Here is a 15965-nt window from a genome sequence, read left to right on the forward strand (position 1 = left end):
GCTCTGATCACTCCCAGGCCAGGCAGAAGTCAGGGATGCTGGGTGTGTCTGCAGGATGAGGGTCAGTGAGTCAGGAAGGAGATGATCATATGGAAAAAGATTTATGGGATTTATGGGATTTGTCCTGCTGAACACTTCACCACACCTCAGCTCCTGCCCCACTAGGGGCAAACCCACAGGGCTCCTCTGATTAAACAATTAATGCCTAGGAAGGTTTACCCCTTTCAGCCCCTTCCCACCCTGGATCTCACTCTGACACACAAAATCACATCAGGACAGAAGGACTCCAGGCAGTTTGTCCAGGCAGACATCAGCACTGCTGAGCCCAGAACTGGCCCCTGCATTTAGCTGCCATTTCTGCAAGTCACTGCACTCAAAGCTTTGTTAATTTATTAGAGGGTTGCTTGTTGTTTGTGTACTGAGCCAGGTAGAAAACAGCTTCTGCAGAAGAGGATAATTGCAGTCAGATAAGCTCTTCAGAGCCGGGATTGCAAAAATACGATACGATGTAGACCAGCAGTTGTCTGGGTAAAACAGAAACATGGATGAGATTTTGGGTCTGAACGTGTTTCCCCCATCTCTCACAGACTCTCTGTCAGCCTTTGGGCAAGTCATTTGATGTATATCAGTTCTCTGTACATAAAAAATGTTATAAAAATGCTTCACTGTGGCAAACTCACCCCTGGAGCAGAGGACCTGGTGCTTGGGTGTGTAGCAGTGGCAGCTGTTTCCCACTTTGCCCTATGGGATTTCTTTCTAAGCTGCCCATCTCATTTAGGCAGCGTGTTCTGTCATCAAGGTCTTGCTCTCCCAGACTGGATACTCTTCCTGCACAGTTCCACAAAGACATTTTTGCCCAGGCTGTCACTCCTGAGATGACAAACAGCTCTATAAATGCTGGATTGTGTGATGAGAACAGGCAGAGCTGGATGGGCTGATGGCAGCCCCAGCCTAAACTCTTCCAAAGTGTCAAGATTGAAAGTGATGCAAGTGGCTGGAAAATTCAGAGCATGACTTGTCTTCTCTGGGCTTGGTGTTGCCAAAAGGCACCAGGTACCCAGGAGCTGGGATCCAGGTCCCAGCACCACCATGGCAGCAGCAGGATCACATTTGCTCTTTCACTGCTTTGTTCCATCTTTTCTGGTCCCGTGGGGACCCACATCAGCTGTGGGCAGGGAGCAGGTTACCTGTGGGCTGGGCTGGCAGCAGTGTGTGGGCCAGGAGGGTCAGATCCACTCCTGATTTAAACTCAGGGATTTGGCTGAAAACCCATTTGGCTGCGTGCTCCCCAGAAACATGACTCACAAGCCATGTCTGACACTCAGAGATAGGTATGACACCGAGTGCCCCATGGGGAAGAGCTGTGTCCCCAGGGTGTGAGCAGAGCACACAGAGCTGAGCAGAGCCCGTGCTGGAAAGCACAAAGCCTTATAAAGGCAGAGCTCTGGCTTTGTCCTTCTCCCAGCTCTTCAGGCGATGAAAAGGACGACTCACAGCCCTAATTAACTGGAACATGCTAATACCACTGAGCTTCCCTGGCCAGCAAATTTGGCACAAGGCATATGGGACTCTTTCCAAACAACTGCTCAGGGGAGCACGTGCCTGCAATTTATTATTGGAGGAGCCGTTTCCTCTCTGCCTTCGCTGAAGAGCTCACACCAGACACGAGGGAGGTGAGTCTGGAGCCTGCAAATCTACTTTGAAAGCCATTTCGTGCTGAAGAGAGAAGAGACTTATTTCTCCCCAGGCATTTAGGATATTTAAGGTATCAGGGGAAATGTGGCTTTGCACAGCATTTCCTCTGGGAGCACTCAGTGCCTTCGAGTGGTGCAGCTCACAGAGCTCAGCTTCCCATGGGGAATACCACGCTCCTTCAGGGTGACATTCACTCTGGGCAGGAGAGGCAGGACCAGACAGTGTGCATTGTTATTTTGCAGAGTAAAGCAGAGGAGCACAGCCAGCCCAGGTAGGGGAAAGGTAGCAGGGGCCCTGCTGCTGTGTCTCCAGGATGGGTTATTGCCTCTTTTGACAACTGTCCTGGGCAAGGCAGTGCCCCAGCTCATTGCCCTGAAAAAGGAGTAGGAAGGAGCCTCCTCATCTCCTGTTACAAATAAATCAGTTTGTGAGTTTGGATGGGAAGCAAAGGCAGGACTTTGTAAAAGATCATTCATCCCTGTGGTAAGATCATCACTCTCGGTATTTTCTGTACTGCCAAAACCAGAGGCAGGAGCTGCAGCCACCCCCTGTCCCTGTCACCTTCAGCTGGCTCCCACGGCAGCCCTGGCCCCAGGACAGTTCAGGGCAGCTCTGACACAGGGTTTGAGAGCACTGAGCTGCCCAACCAAGCACTGCCACAGCCTCACCACACAGACACTGGGAACAGCTCAGGTTTGTGCAATATTCCCAGGGCTATGCTGGTTTGCCCCTCAGCCCTGGCATCACCTGTGGCCAGCAGCTGTGGGGCTGGGCAGGAACTCTGTGCTGACAAAGGGCACATCTCCCCTGCTCCCTCCCCACTGCATCCTTTGCAAACATTCGTTGTTATGGTGACAGCTCCAGAAGTAAAAGCTTTTGGAGGATTTTTCAGATTTTTTAACAAAGGTACAGCCACTTCAATTGTTTTCTTTAAGGGAGATGGTTATTTCTCTCAATGGCAACTGAATGTCTTCCATTTTGTTTTGGGTGACCACTTTGGTGATTCTCAGGCTCCAGCTTTCAGTGTGTGGCTGTAAGAAGGGGGAGAAGTAGAGCCAGGCTCTAAAGAGCTGCTTTTAAATCCTCTTGGGAGCACAGGAGGTGCCTCCAGGCTGAGGCTGCTGAGCTGCAGGCAGTGTGGAGTCTGAGTTTCTCCAAAATGAATGAGATTTGGGAGCACATCTGCATCTTTCTCAGATAGAAAAATGTGAAATGAATAGCAAGGGGAGACATTTATGCCAAATAACCTGTGCTGTGTGTGAAATGCTGCACTGAGAAATACTGTTCTTGTGGAATCATCTTCTGCAGAAATGTCCCTTGGCTTTTGAAAGCTGTGTAATGGTAAATGAATTCTCTCTGTTTCCACTGAATGGGCTGAAGACTTTCATATGTGACATCAGGGAGAGGACTGGGCTCTGCAGATGTCTCTAATGCAAGCAATGAGTATAGCAAAGAGCCTCAGCCCAGGCAGGAGAAAGCAATCTGGATCTGAGATGTGACCACAGGCATGGGTTTCATGGCTACTGTGTTCTGAGCCTGGAATGTGGATGCTAATGGACAAGACTCAGCATCCTGAGCAGCCCAGCCTGCCCAGCCCATTTCTGTAAGATGAGGTCATGAAGACCTTTCCCACACCCTCCTAGAGAGAACTGAGGTCAGAAACCTAAAAAAACATTAAAAATCAAAAGCTGCAAATGCTTCAGGCTCTGAAGGGGCAGCTTAGCACATCTATGAACACCCAGCACCCTGAACCAGAGATCCAAGTGAAAGAGAGGAGCATTCCAGGCATCCTGCAGGCAGTGACCAGCAGGATGGCTGGGGCTGACACACAACGCATCACAGGGAAGGCTGGGAGGACAAAGCTGCTCTGGCCAAGCCCACGCTGTGTGTGGAGTATCAGAGAGGTTTCACACACAGCTCAGAGTAAACAGGCACACAAGTGGCAGCCAGAAATGTTAATATTTGCAAAAATCTCCTGGTTTTGGCGCCTGGGTGTGGGGAGCTGAAGGATCTGGTGGAATGCAAACATGATGGATTCTTGGCTGCCCAGAGGGGTGGCATGGGGAATCTCACAGGGCAGGACAGACTGCCTGACAGGCCTGCTCATGATTGTTCACACGAGGAGTCCTGGAGAGGGAGACTGGGCTGAGAACTTCAGTAGCACATGAAACTGGTCCCCTGGGATTGAGTTATTTGAGCATCCCTAGAGAAAAAAAAAAAAAAAAAACAAAAAACAAAGAAAACAAAACAAACCATGATTAGGCCATGTTCTTCCTCCTTTGCCTGTTTCCACCCCTGTTTCCCTCCCTCCATGTAGCAGGAGATGGATTTGTCCATGCTGATCCCCAATCCTTCTCCTGGATACATGAGGGCAAAAATGACACAAACCTTCAGACTCCTGCCCTCACTTCACCTGGGTCCTTTCATGGTGTGTTTAGGATGGTTTGAACCTGCTCAACACCATCGCTACAGGGCTTTCACCTGGACCATGGCTGCCACTTCATAGTCAGACAACTTCAGAGGCTCCAAAGCCTTGAAAGCTCTGGCTTTAGCAAAACAGCAATATCACTTGGGACTGGGAAGAAAATATTGGCAAATAATGGCCACCTCTGGTCACCTTCATCCTGCAGCTATTTATCCAAAGATACCATATCTCAGAGCATTGCTTCATTTCCTGCTCACCTTTCTAACCGAGGCCTCTAAATCACATCCCTGCAGCTGAGCTCACGGAGGGAAGTGTAATATCCATTAGCAGTGGTGCTGCTGTTGCTTTGATTTATCTCCTGCCTTTTTCTTTCACTCTTTTCTTTCTGTTTACAGCAATCCCTTTCCACTCCTTCCCCCTCATGGTCTCAGTGCAGGGAAGAGCTGGCAGGAGCCCACAGAAGCAGAGTTTCCTGGGATGCTTTTGGGGATGTGGGGAGTCTGGGGGTTTCCCTGGACCAGCAGCACCTCACTCCTTCCGGACCAGAGATGCCAAGGGCAGTGGGAAGGGCTGGCTTCAAGCCACCCCATCCTCACCCCAATGGAGTTCTTCACCTGGGGCTTGTCCAGGTCAGCACGTGGAAAAGAGGAACCCTAATTTACCCCTCTGTCCCTCTCCTGCCCCACAGCTGGGCACTGCTCAGGGAGAGCCACAGGATTCTCCAGGAGAGACTCCAGGAGAGCAGGATCCAGAGGAATCAAAGTCCTCGGAGTGTATTTGCACTCAAACCAATGTGAAACAGGGAAATCAAAATGCAAAGCTTCTTGTCCCTGTGGAATTTCCCTGCCTGCATCTGGAGAGCCAACACCAGGGACTGACACTGGAATCAGTGGTTGCTTCTCCTTCCCCTCGTGTTTCACTGGCACCCAGGGAAGCTCCCAGACTCGCAGCACTTCCCACTTCATCCCCCTCCTCCAGCAAGGCCAAACAGCTCCTCTGACACCATCTCCAAGAATACACATTTACTGCATGGGACAGAGAATGGTGAAGAGGTTTGGACCCAATCCATGTGCTTTGAGCCAAACCCTTCCCAATCCATCTTATCCTTCACCTCCCCAGTGCATAATTAAATTCTCCAAACACAGCGTTCTCAGGTCCCAGCCCAGAGCTTGGATCCCTCCAAGAGGGATGTGCTAAAAAAAGAAAGAAAAACATTACATTGCCAACTGAAGTGAGTGCTGAAAGGAAGGAGATGCCAGGAGCTCTTGAGCAGGAATCTGAGACCGGGGCACACTCGGGTGTGTTTTCAATCCCCAGAAGGGAGACGTGCTCACTGGGAAATGACTGCACTCACTGCTAGATTTAGCCCTTGTAGCTGATGTCCCAGAAAGTGAAATGGCCATGACAAAGACATCCCCATCTGTATTAGAACCTTCTTCTTGGATTGATGGATTAGTGCATGGTAAATGGTGCCACTCCCCCTTTGGCTCCGAAATCTGCAGCTCAAACCTGCAAAGATGGAAATAGGCAATTTTACATGAGTGACAGGTTCTGTTGGCAGCAAGAGGAGTTATTTGGGAAAAGCTATACATCAGGGGGTCCAGGACTCTGCTGGGTGCTGAAGGATGTCCTGCAGCCCCTGAACCCAAGCTGGCAGCTCCACACCCTGGTGCAGAGCATCTCTTCCAGGAGAGCAGCATCCCATAGCCCAGTTCTGGGCAGGGTATGTGCTGGCACTGCCCAGCCTGGTGCCATGCCAGGGGGGTGCTCCTGCTGTTCCCACTGCAGAGGGACCAGGACTGGGCTCCACCTGGGGCTAAAAGGGGAAGTTCAACATCAGCTGAGCTATCCCAAATTCTGCTGTTTCAGGGTGACACTTCAGTTATCCAGCTACAACCTCTCCAAACACTGGGCCTACAGGTGTCCCTGGGAGGCTGTCACCTGCTGGGCTCCATAACAGGAGAGATGAGCTCTCACTACAGCACAGATCTGATCCACAGGGACACCTCCCAGTGCTGTTGGCTTGGGCTGCTAGGGGAGCTGGACCTTCCACAGCACAGTCCAGATCTCTGCTAAAAAGCAATTATTGATGCTTTTACCTCTCACAAATAAAGATCACGTGGTCCTCCCATCACCAGGTAAGGGAGAAGCATCCTGTGTGTCCTGTGGTGGAGTCTTGTCTGTGTGTCTGTGCATAGTTTATAATTAGTTCCTGGAGGAACAATGACAAAGCCAGGAGGACACAGATGACAAAGCCATTTCCCTCTCAAAAGGATGCACCTAAGCAGATGATTCAGCTCCCATCCAGAATCCATGAGCTCAAAGCCAGCTGTTCCTCAGGATTGCTGGCACGTGGCAGGAGGGTGGGAGGTAACACCAGCTGTGATGGGCTGGCACTGGCACTGCTCCCCTTCAGCCCTGGCATGTTCTCAGGGTGAGAGCCAGCCTAGTGGAAGCACAAAGATGTAAATGTGGGGACAGGTTTTGCTGCATGAAGTCACAGCTGAGAGGGGATTGTCCAGGCACCCATGGATCCCAGTGTCATCATACTAGTGATGCTCCAGGGCCACTCTTCTGTGTTGTGCAGTGGAAAGGATAAAAGGGCAGCAATGGGAGCAGGTTCAGCCTGCTGGAAATAATCCCTGCCCGATGTGTTCTTGTCTGCCAGTGAGCAGGGGGGACTGAGCATCCCTGTCCCAGAGCCTCCATGGGTACTGGAGCAGGAGGGTGCAGCCAGAGAGCAGTCCTGAGCCCCCACAATAACTGTGTGGAGCTGCCAGCCCATTTGGCCATGGCCTGGCCCTCTTGGTGTCCATGGATGTCCCTTGCTTGGCCACCCAGAGGCCACGGGGTGAACCTCGCTTGCCATGGCCAACATCCCCCAGGAGTGATTGCTCCTCATGCATGCAGTGCTGGTCCGAGCCCAAACATCAGCACAGGGCTGTGGCTGAGCGTGTGAGCCCGAGGGGCTGCTGGGGACACGGCAGAGGCCTTGTCTGTCCCCATTGCCTGCAGGCAGAGCTGCTGTGGCCGCATGCCAGTGACCAAGCACGCACAGTGTGAGAGAAAGCCTGGGAAAATCCCTCAGACAAGCAAATGAAGATGGGCAGAAACACTTTCTGCACTAATTGCATTGTAGTAATGAGAAAACAAGAGCACCAGGAGAGGAGGGCAGTAGCTGGACAGTGCCTGGCACATCGCCCTTTTGGGGGCATGCTCTGGTTCTAATGGTGGTGAGGAAGGAGACACATGGTCCGTGCAGCTCTTTTGAGTCCCTGTGTCCCCTCTCCTCTCAGTTTTATTTATTTTTACTTCCAGTATTGAAAGTTCTTGTGATTTTTCACATGTCCACCAATGTCTGCCACTTCCCACATCATCACAGGGCCAGCATCAGGTGACCACACAGGGATGAAAACCCTTCCTTCTTTCTTTCTTTATTTCGCTACCAAGCCTGCAGCCCTCGTGATTTCCGAGCTAACCCAAAGCCGTGACCCCAGAGCGTTGGCCAGAGCTGTGTTCTGAAGACACCGTGAGGAGGGGAGAGGGAGGGAGGCTTTGGCTGGAGCTCATTTCTGCGCTCTTTATTGAATGCAGCGGTGGGATGGGAGCTGTGCAGCGCAGGGCGGTGAACAGCAGCGTAAGGCCAGTGCAGGGGAGGCGCAGAGGCAGTAAAGGGGCAGTAAAGGGGCAGCGAAGGGACAGTGCAGGGACAGTCCGGTCCAGTCCAGTCCACTCCGGTCCGGTCCGGCGCTCTCTGGCCTCGCACGCGCCTTCCCGCGACCGCCGCGTGAACCGTCCAAAGCTGGCCCGGGCGCTCTCGCACGTGACCGCGTCACACGCCGGGACCCTGCCCCGCCCCCTCCGCGGGATCCCGCCCAATGAGCTGGCGGGCGAGCGGCGTATCTGCACCGTGATTGGTCAGAGCGGGCGTCAGTCCGCTGGAGGGGCGTGGCGTGGCGGAGGACCCGAGTTCGGGGGGCCGGAGGTGGGAGAGCGACGGTACTGGACTGGACTGGGCAGGACAGAGCTGGACTGGACTGGATTAGGTTAGACGGGACCGAACTAAACTAAAATAAGCTAAACTAAGCCAAGCCAAGCCGTTTCAGCACGGTGGGGGTCCTGGGGCGGCGGGCGGCCGGGGCTGCGCTCAGGGCAGCGGGCGGTGCGCGCCGCGGGTCTGGAGCCGGCGGGGACCCGCACATGGCAGCGGCGGTGCCGCACCGGGAGCCCCTCGCGGTGCGGGTGGGTGCTAGCAGCCCTCGGGCCCGGTGGGGACACAAGGCTGGGCCCTGTCAGACGCACTGAGCAGTTTTGGTGAAGTGACGGGAAATTGAAAGTTGTTACTCCAAAGGGAGTGACCTTCGGCCGGGGCTGCTCTGTAACTCGGGGCTTTCCAGCCCTGCACACACCCGCTGTACAGCTGGACAGGCCCTGTCTGGTAACCAAGGTCTGGTAACCAAGCCCTGCCCCAGAGCGGCGGAGCTTCTGTTTCCAGAGGGCTGGGGATCTGTGAGGGAGCTCCGGGTGGGACCGTGTGCCCGCAGGCATGGCCGGCAGCAGCCAGGAGCGCAGCCTGCGGGAGGAGCTGACCTGTGCCATCTGCTGCGAGCTGTTCAGCGAGCCCGTCATGCTGGACTGCATGCACCACTACTGCCGGGGCTGCATCGTGCGCTACTGGGACAGCTGCGCCCGCGGCCCCTCGTGCCCGCAGTGCCGCCGCAGCTGCCCCGGTCGCGCCTTCCGCACGCACTACCTGCTGGCCGGCCTGGTGGACAAGGTGCGGCGCTGCGGCTCCCGGGAGCACCGGCACAGGATGCAGGTGAGTGCCTCCTGCCAGGAGGTGCAGGTGAGTGTCTTCTGCCAGGCTGGGGACAAGGGGACAGGTGCCACATGAGCCCTGTGCAGCCACCACCCCTCCTCTCACAGGTAGTTCCCCCAGTGTGAAGCCTCATCTGGCCCAAGTGCACCGACCTTTATGTCTCTTTCCCTATTTTCTCACAGCTGTTTGTTGTATTTTTCTTTCTTTTTCTTTCTTTCTTTTCTTTTGCATTTGTTTCCCTCACTGCTGTGTCTGATTCCAACCACAGCTTTGTGATTTCTCATTTAAGGATGTGTTCCCTAAGTGAGAGGGGGCTGAGGGCTGCTTGGGCCAGGTGCTGTGCTTGAGGGGACAGTCCCTTCACAGCACGCAGCATTTAAAGCTTGTGCAAACAGATATCTCAGGCTGGAGCTCCCAGTCTTAAAAACAAATTGGATTCATCACATGCACCGATGCTTAATTCTCAAGGCTGTGCATCAGGTGCTTGCTTCTCCTTACAGCCCTTATATGAGATCCTGTTGTATTCTCCTGATGCTGACCGTAGGAGTTGGGGCTCTCCTGAATCAGAGCAGAGTGCTAAGTGGCCTCCTTACCTTCTTCTCCTTGTTCCTGCAGAAGCACCTGGAAGATGCTTTGCAGGCCCGTCAGAAGGAGCTGGAGAAATTGCTGCAGAAGAAGCGTGTGGTGCAGGAGGACATCTGCAGCCTGACGGTAACACCCTGTGGGAGCTGCTCCTCAGGCAGCTTCTGGGCAGTGTTCACAGAGGATGTGTGTGTCTTCAGCTGAGGTCTAGCTCAGCTTCCTGTAAAAATCTAGATGAGTAACAGTGGGGATCTACACAAGCTCTCCTGCATGAAGGCCCAAGCTCATCACTGCTGGATATCCAGCAGAGGTTTTGGGAGGAGCATTAGCACTCATTAAATGCAATGTTTGCAAAGTGCATTGGTGCAGCAGAGCTGAGACATGGTGAGTGGTGAGAGCTGTGGGCAGCCTGCTCTGGCCCTGCTGTGCTGCCTCTTTGGGACAGCATTAACTCCTGGCAGATCTAAAGTCCTCTCATGTCAGAAGGGATGGCAGCAAAGCTGAAGGAACTGGGTCACTGGCAGGGTTGGCACTGCAAGAGTGGTGGCCTTGCCACAAGGGCAGTCTTGGGATTCACTGCAAAGCTCTGAGGTGAATGAGGAGCCTGAGTGCTCTCCATGGGCACTTTGAGAGACACCAGGCTCCCTGTTGGTACAGATCTGTGAAGTGAAAACAGCCACAGGCTGACTGTGCTGCTTTCTTGGGTGGCATAATAGTGTTAAAACCAAGGAAGGGGAGTTAAAGGAAAATGGAAGTAGTTCAAAGATGAGTTAAAACTGAGAGGGGAAAAAACCCCTGTCTTCTGACTGGAGCCTCTGGTCCCCCAGCCTGCTCTATTTCAAATCTTTGTCTTCTTGCCAGATGTGGAATAGACCTTTGAGATTAATGAAGAGGTATTAGCACATAAGCATGTGTTTTCCTGTTGCTGTGCAAGAGCCAAGAGGTGTCTCAAGAGTAAAGGAGCAAATCACTGATATGAACAGGGAGGCCCTGCACCTTCTCTGTGGCTCTGGTGTGTCAGCACAAACACCTGCTAGAGCACGAGGAGGCTGGTGAAGCTTCAGATCCCTTAGGGAGGTGGGTTCCCTGTGAGGAGAAAGGGATGTGCACTTCAGGAAGCACTCCTCGAGAAAATAATGAGGGCTAAGGTTGCACTTGGAGATTAAAAGCTTAATTAAGGAAAACAAAAAGTCATTGGCTGTCTCTTGTAAACAGGCAGAAAGGCAGTGAGAACACAACAAGGTTGGCTGGTGAGTAAACAACTGGAAAAAAGTGACCTCTGGATAGAGCTGAATGGGATTTTATCAGCCTTAATGACAGAGATTAGGTTGTGCAGCTTGCCCATCAGGCAGCTCTGCTCAGGGCCTGGAATGATGTGAAATAAATGAAAACTGACCTGAGCAGCTGAGTCTGCAGCTACACAAAATTTAAAGAGCTCCAGTCTTGCCCACAGGCAAATTCCTGGTGGTGTGGGAGAGGGCTGTGGCTGCATGTGGGGATTTGTAGTTACAGTGACCACATCTTTGGTGGAGTTGTTTTTTTGGGTTTGTTGGTGTTTTTCCTTTGACTCTGCAGCCTTGCAGGTTGTCCTTGTGTCCTGTTCTCCATCTAAAAACTCATTGCTATGTCTAAACCTCACATTTCCAGGGCTCTGTAAACAGTAACAGCCACAGCCATCCTGTGCCCCTCCTTGTGTGTTCTATCTGTTGGATTTACCTTCTGTCTCTTTCCTCTGCTCAGAAAGTGTCTGGGGAGCTGAACTTCAAGATTCGGGCTGAGTTTGCTCGCCTTCATCAAATCCTGGAGGAAGAGGAGAGAGCTGTGCTGGCAGGGCTGGGTGAGCAGGAGGAGCAGTCCCTGGCCCAGCTGCACAGGCAGGTTGGCCAGCTGGAGGAGGGGATGGCAGTGCTGCAGAGGGACATCGAGCACGTCAGGCAGACCCTGAGCAAGATGGAAGATGTGTCACTGCTGGAGGTGAGGTGCTTTGCTGACTCTGGCAGGAGGTTGAGGGATATTTCAGGAGCTCAAATTGGGATGGGGGTGTCTTAAATGACAGCACTAGGCTGTACCCCACAGTTATTCTCACTGCCATCCCTCTGGATTATCTACCCCATCCCCTGGATTCTGGAGATTTTAGCCACAAGGGATACAGTGACATCAGATGTGGTGGGTCTTAGGAGCCTTCCTCATTCTCCATCCAAGTGCCCAAACAGTTTTCTCCAGGCTGCAGTTTCTGGTAGCTTGGTTTCCTCTCTCTGTGCTGTGTGGCAGCAGGAGGCAGGACAAGGAATTTATTTGTGCAGCTGCATGAATTAGAGTTGCTGCTAATTGTCTCTGCTTCTCCCTGCAGGTGGAGAGCCTGGATATCAGGTACGTGTGTGGCATGAAAGAAGCTGATTCCCTTTTCAGGAGCTTATCTTAGTCCCTGGCTGGGACCACATGGGAGAGGCACTTTATCTCAAGTTTTAAAAACCACAAAGTGTTCAGGAAGTTGCTGGTGCTGTGCAAGGTGGAGGTTGGTCCCCAGCATACACTGGATGCTCTTCCTGGGGAGCCTCCTATGTGTTGACATGGCTAGAAGTGTGGATAGAGGAGAGAGTGAAATGGGTGCAAGAGCCATGTGTGCTGCAAGAGGGAACAGACTTTGGGTGCTTCATCTTCCCCCTGCCCTTCCTTACTATTCATGAGGCTGCCAAAGTGACCCTGAGGTGCAAGTTTGTCTGAAGTGGGAGTAGTTGAGGGCCAGAACTGCCATAGGGGAGTGTGTCCCTGTCCCCTCCCTCCCTGGGATGCAGCCTGACTCCACAGGCCTGCCCAGGAGTCCTGTTGGGTGTGCTGGATGTGAGTTTGCCAGGAATCACTGTTCCACAAGCAGTGCTGCTGCCTCTGTCTTGGACACCTCTGCCCTGAGCCACTCACTGCACTGGGGGCAGAACAAGCAGAGACATTTGTGTCCTGTCTTTACCAAATCTGTCGCCTGCAGCACTGTCCTGCAGCCCTGCCCGTGCTTTCCCTGCCTGCACTGGCAGTGCCCCAGCAGAGGGATGACCCTGCCTGCCTCTCTCTGCCCCAGGCCCTCGGTGAGTGTTGAGACCCAGCCTGCCCTGGACCTGCAGCACTACAGGGACAGCCACAGTGGGCCCTTGCAGTACATCTTCTGGAGGCAGATGCTGCGCTCCATCTGCCCTGGTGAGCATGTCCTGGGAGGGATGGAGGTGGTGGAACAGGGATGCTCTGCACAGGGAGTGTACAGCCAGTAACATGTCACACTTGATGTCTCTGCAGCTCCTGCCCCGCTCACCTTTGACCCTGAGTCAGCCCACCCCAACCTGGTCCTGTCCAGGGATCTGACAGCAGTGACAGAGAGGGACCGAGCCCAGCGTGTCCCCGCCAGCCCTCGGCGCTTCCGCCAGTGCGTCAACGTGCTGGGCTCGCAGGCCTTCGACCGTGGCCAGCACTACTGGGAGGTCTGGGTGGGCAGCAAAACCAAGTGGGACCTGGGGGTGGCTGCTGAGACCGTGGACAGGGCAGCCAAGGTCAGGCTGTGCCCAGAGAACGGCTACTGGACACTGCGCCTGCGGAACAGGACCGAGTACTGGGCCAGCGCCAGCCCCTGGGTGCGCCTGGCTCCCCGGCGGCCCCCGCGCAAAGTGGGCGTCTTCCTGGACTGCCAGGAGGGCACCGTGGCTTTCTTTGATGCTGGGGACATGTCCCACCTCTTCACCTTCCACCAGGTCTCTGCAGAGAGATACTGCCCCTTCTTCAGCACCTGCTTCAGTGATGGGAGGGACAACGGGGAGCCCATGCGCCTCTGTCACCTGGCGCTGTGAGGGTGCGCTGGGACACCAACCTGGCTCCTGCCCAGGGCTGTGCTGGGGGCCAGCTCTGCACACACAAGCCTGAGGGTGTTGGAGGAGCTGGTTTGGGTTGTTCTGGGAGGAAGGAGGGTATGAGTCTCTTCCCAGGTCCTGTCTGCCCTCCTTTCCCCGTGCCGTGGCTGTGGTTGCCACAAGGCATTCACAGGGGTTCCTGGCACCCCTAGAAGAACAACCTCCCCTTCCTGAGCACAGCACAGGAAGTGTTACTGCTGTTACAGTTCAGTAACAGCAGCCACGGGGCTGCAGGGCAGGGGGCTGTGAGTTGCTGGCACCTCCTGCCTCTCTGTGCTCCCACCCATCAGCCCCATGGAGGAGGGCAGCAGTCCCGGGCACCATCGGGTGCCTCTCAACCCCGCATCCCGACCATCCATCCGGCTCTGCTGCAAGGGCTTCCCGGGGCAGGGCTGCGGGCCGGCAGCAGAGGGAGCTCGGTGCACAGCCTGGGGACTGCAGCGCGGCTCCTTCACCTCGGTTGCTATTAAAGCTCATTAGAAAGCCGCTGGTGCCTGCTGGGGCTGCTCAGGGCTTGTCTGCTGGGGGTTTCTCCTGCTCTGGGGGTTGGCACAGCCTGGGGCACCCAGAGCCCTGCTCCAGCCCTGGCTCTCCTGTGCCTGCAGCGCAGGAGGCTCAAACAGCCACTGCTCCCATGTAGTTCCTTGGAGTGCTCCCTTGACATCTCACAGTGGCTTTTCACCATTTGCTGTTTGAGAACAGGGTAGAGAGGCTCTGAGCCTAGCCCTGATCTTGGGCTACAGTGTTTTAAGATTTCGCCATCTCTGGCCTGGCTGGCTGTTAAGGATTTGTACATGTGGAAAATGCCAAGTGCCAATTCTTCCCAAGTTCAGCAGGAATGTGGCTCTTTTTTCCTGTCAGCCCCCTGTGGCCCTGCTGGCAGCACTGGACCTGCAGGAGGGAGGGCAGGGTCCCTGTGAGGGCAGGTCCAGGGCTTTGGCTGCTGTGGTTGTGACCAGGAGGGGCTGGCAGTGTCTCTGTCTCACGAGTCAGCAGAGGTGCTGGGATGGGTCCAAGCCTGGCTGATGGAGTGGTGGGTGGGAGGGAGGATGGCAGTGCCTGGGGTGGGTGGAAATGTCATGTTTTTCTCACCCAAATCCATTCCAGGCTCAAAGCAGAGGCCAAAGCTCCCCAATACTATGTAGTCCCAGTGCTGGCTGGAGCCAGATACCTCTGGCAGAGGCTCAGCTTTCTGTGGCATGGGAAGGGCCAAGGTGTGAGGCTTTCCAGCTCCCACAGCTGGGCACAGGGACACTCCCTTCACTGGCCATCTGCCTGCCCAGCAGGGATGGCACAGGGGCCCTGTGGTGTCACAAGGGCTGTTTCCTCTCCTGCACAGCCCTGCTGCTCTGTGCCAGGGCTGGGAGTGCCTGCGGCCTGTGCCAGGGCAGGAGAGGAAGGCAGAGGTGAGGATGTCCTGTGCAGGGCTCAGGCAGATGTGTCCTGTGCAGGAGTGCTGAGCACAGCCCAGGGCTGCTCCCAGTGCCTGGGAAACCTCTGCTCTGTGCAGCCTTGCTCATGGGTCGGGTGTGGAGGGGATGCTGGCGGTATGTGCTCCCTCCTGGCCCCTGGTTGGCCTTTAGCCAGTGAGTGCTGAGCCCATAGGCTGGACTCAGCCTCCTCCCAGCTCTAATGTCCTCCTCTCACTGCCCCACAACCTCAGCTGCAATAAGAGTGGAGAAGAAAGGGCTGTTGGCTTGGAAATGCAGGGCTGTGTTACCCCCTGCAAGGGAGCCTCTGGAAAGGTGAGGCTGGTCTGATCACAGCAGGGAAAGCTGAAACCCATCAGCTCCCCAGCCTGCAGCAGGCAGTGTCCCCGAGGTGTGACAGGCACTGGCAGGGTGAGCACACCAGGCTTTGCTGTGTGCCAGCTCCCACTGCCCAGTGCTGCTGTGTGCCCTGTGCTGCATGGGCCAGCGTGATGGCACTGCCAGTGTGTGCCACTGCCCTGTGCCACATGGGCCAGCGTGATGGCACTGCCAATGGGTGGCACTGCCACTGCTGCCACTCCCACACCCTCCCCATGCCCGAGGCTGAGCTGGAGACCAGCTGGAGACCAGCCAAACCCACAAATGCTCCTGAGGGAGCACGTCCCTTCTTCTCCTGCTGGGCTGTGTGTGGTGGCTGTGGTGTGGCTGCTCCCAGGCAGAGCCACATTTGGGGTATAATGTCCTTGCCTGGCCCTGCTGGTGGGGCAGGGCTGGGGAGGCAGAGCAGCTCCTACATCCAGGGAAAATGCTGCTCTGGGCTGCCAGTGTTAGCCCAGTGAGGAAATGCAGTCTAGATGCTGCCTGAAAAACACATTTCTCTGATAAACCAGAGCACCGTGGAGTAGGAACCATAGGCATGAATGCAGTGACTACCTGAGCTTGGCCTAGGTTCAGGCAGGAGGGGATAGGGATGGGAGAGTGGTCATGATGGGGTTAAAGCACCTCTCACCCCAGCATCCAGACTCTGCACCTGCCAGGACTGGCTCATACCCATCTTCTCCCAGGTCCAGGCTGTGTTTTTCTTGTGGGTTACCTCATTGCTTTGTCCCTGGGTGTTCCCAGAG

General features: G+C 54.7%; 1 protein-coding gene across 1 annotated transcript; it reads left to right on the plus strand.

Annotated features, from left to right (window-relative positions):
- The first annotated feature begins 8038 nt into the window (after window positions 1-8038).
- Window positions 8039-14429, plus strand: LOC102063763 (zinc-binding protein A33). The gene is made up of 7 exons (XM_074552008.1): window positions 8039-8166; window positions 8665-8939; window positions 9555-9650; window positions 11262-11495; window positions 11872-11891; window positions 12595-12710; window positions 12807-14429. The coding sequence occupies exons 2-7, from the start codon at window positions 8667-8669 to the stop codon at window positions 13349-13351; spliced, it is 1284 nt and encodes a 427-aa protein (XP_074408109.1). The 5' UTR covers window positions 8039-8166; window positions 8665-8666; the 3' UTR covers window positions 13352-14429.
- Window positions 14430-15965: the final 1536 nt, after the last annotated feature.

This window comes from Zonotrichia albicollis, chromosome 15 (genome assembly GCF_047830755.1).
Source record: "Zonotrichia albicollis isolate bZonAlb1 chromosome 15, bZonAlb1.hap1, whole genome shotgun sequence".
Taxonomy (NCBI): domain Eukaryota; kingdom Metazoa; phylum Chordata; class Aves; order Passeriformes; family Passerellidae; genus Zonotrichia; species Zonotrichia albicollis.

Excerpts from the sequence above, each read along its gene's own strand:
- LOC102063763 (XM_074552008.1), top strand. The coding sequence starts at position 8,667 with ATGGCCGGCAGCAGCCAGGAGCGCAGCCTGCGGGAGGAGCTGACCTGT. Across the intron at positions 8,940-9,554 it reads AGCACCGGCACAGGATGCAG|AAGCACCTGGAAGATGCTTT; the intron begins GTGAGTGCCTCC and ends TTGTTCCTGCAG. Across the intron at positions 11,496-11,871 it reads AAGATGTGTCACTGCTGGAG|GTGGAGAGCCTGGATATCAG; the intron begins GTGAGGTGCTTT and ends TTCTCCCTGCAG.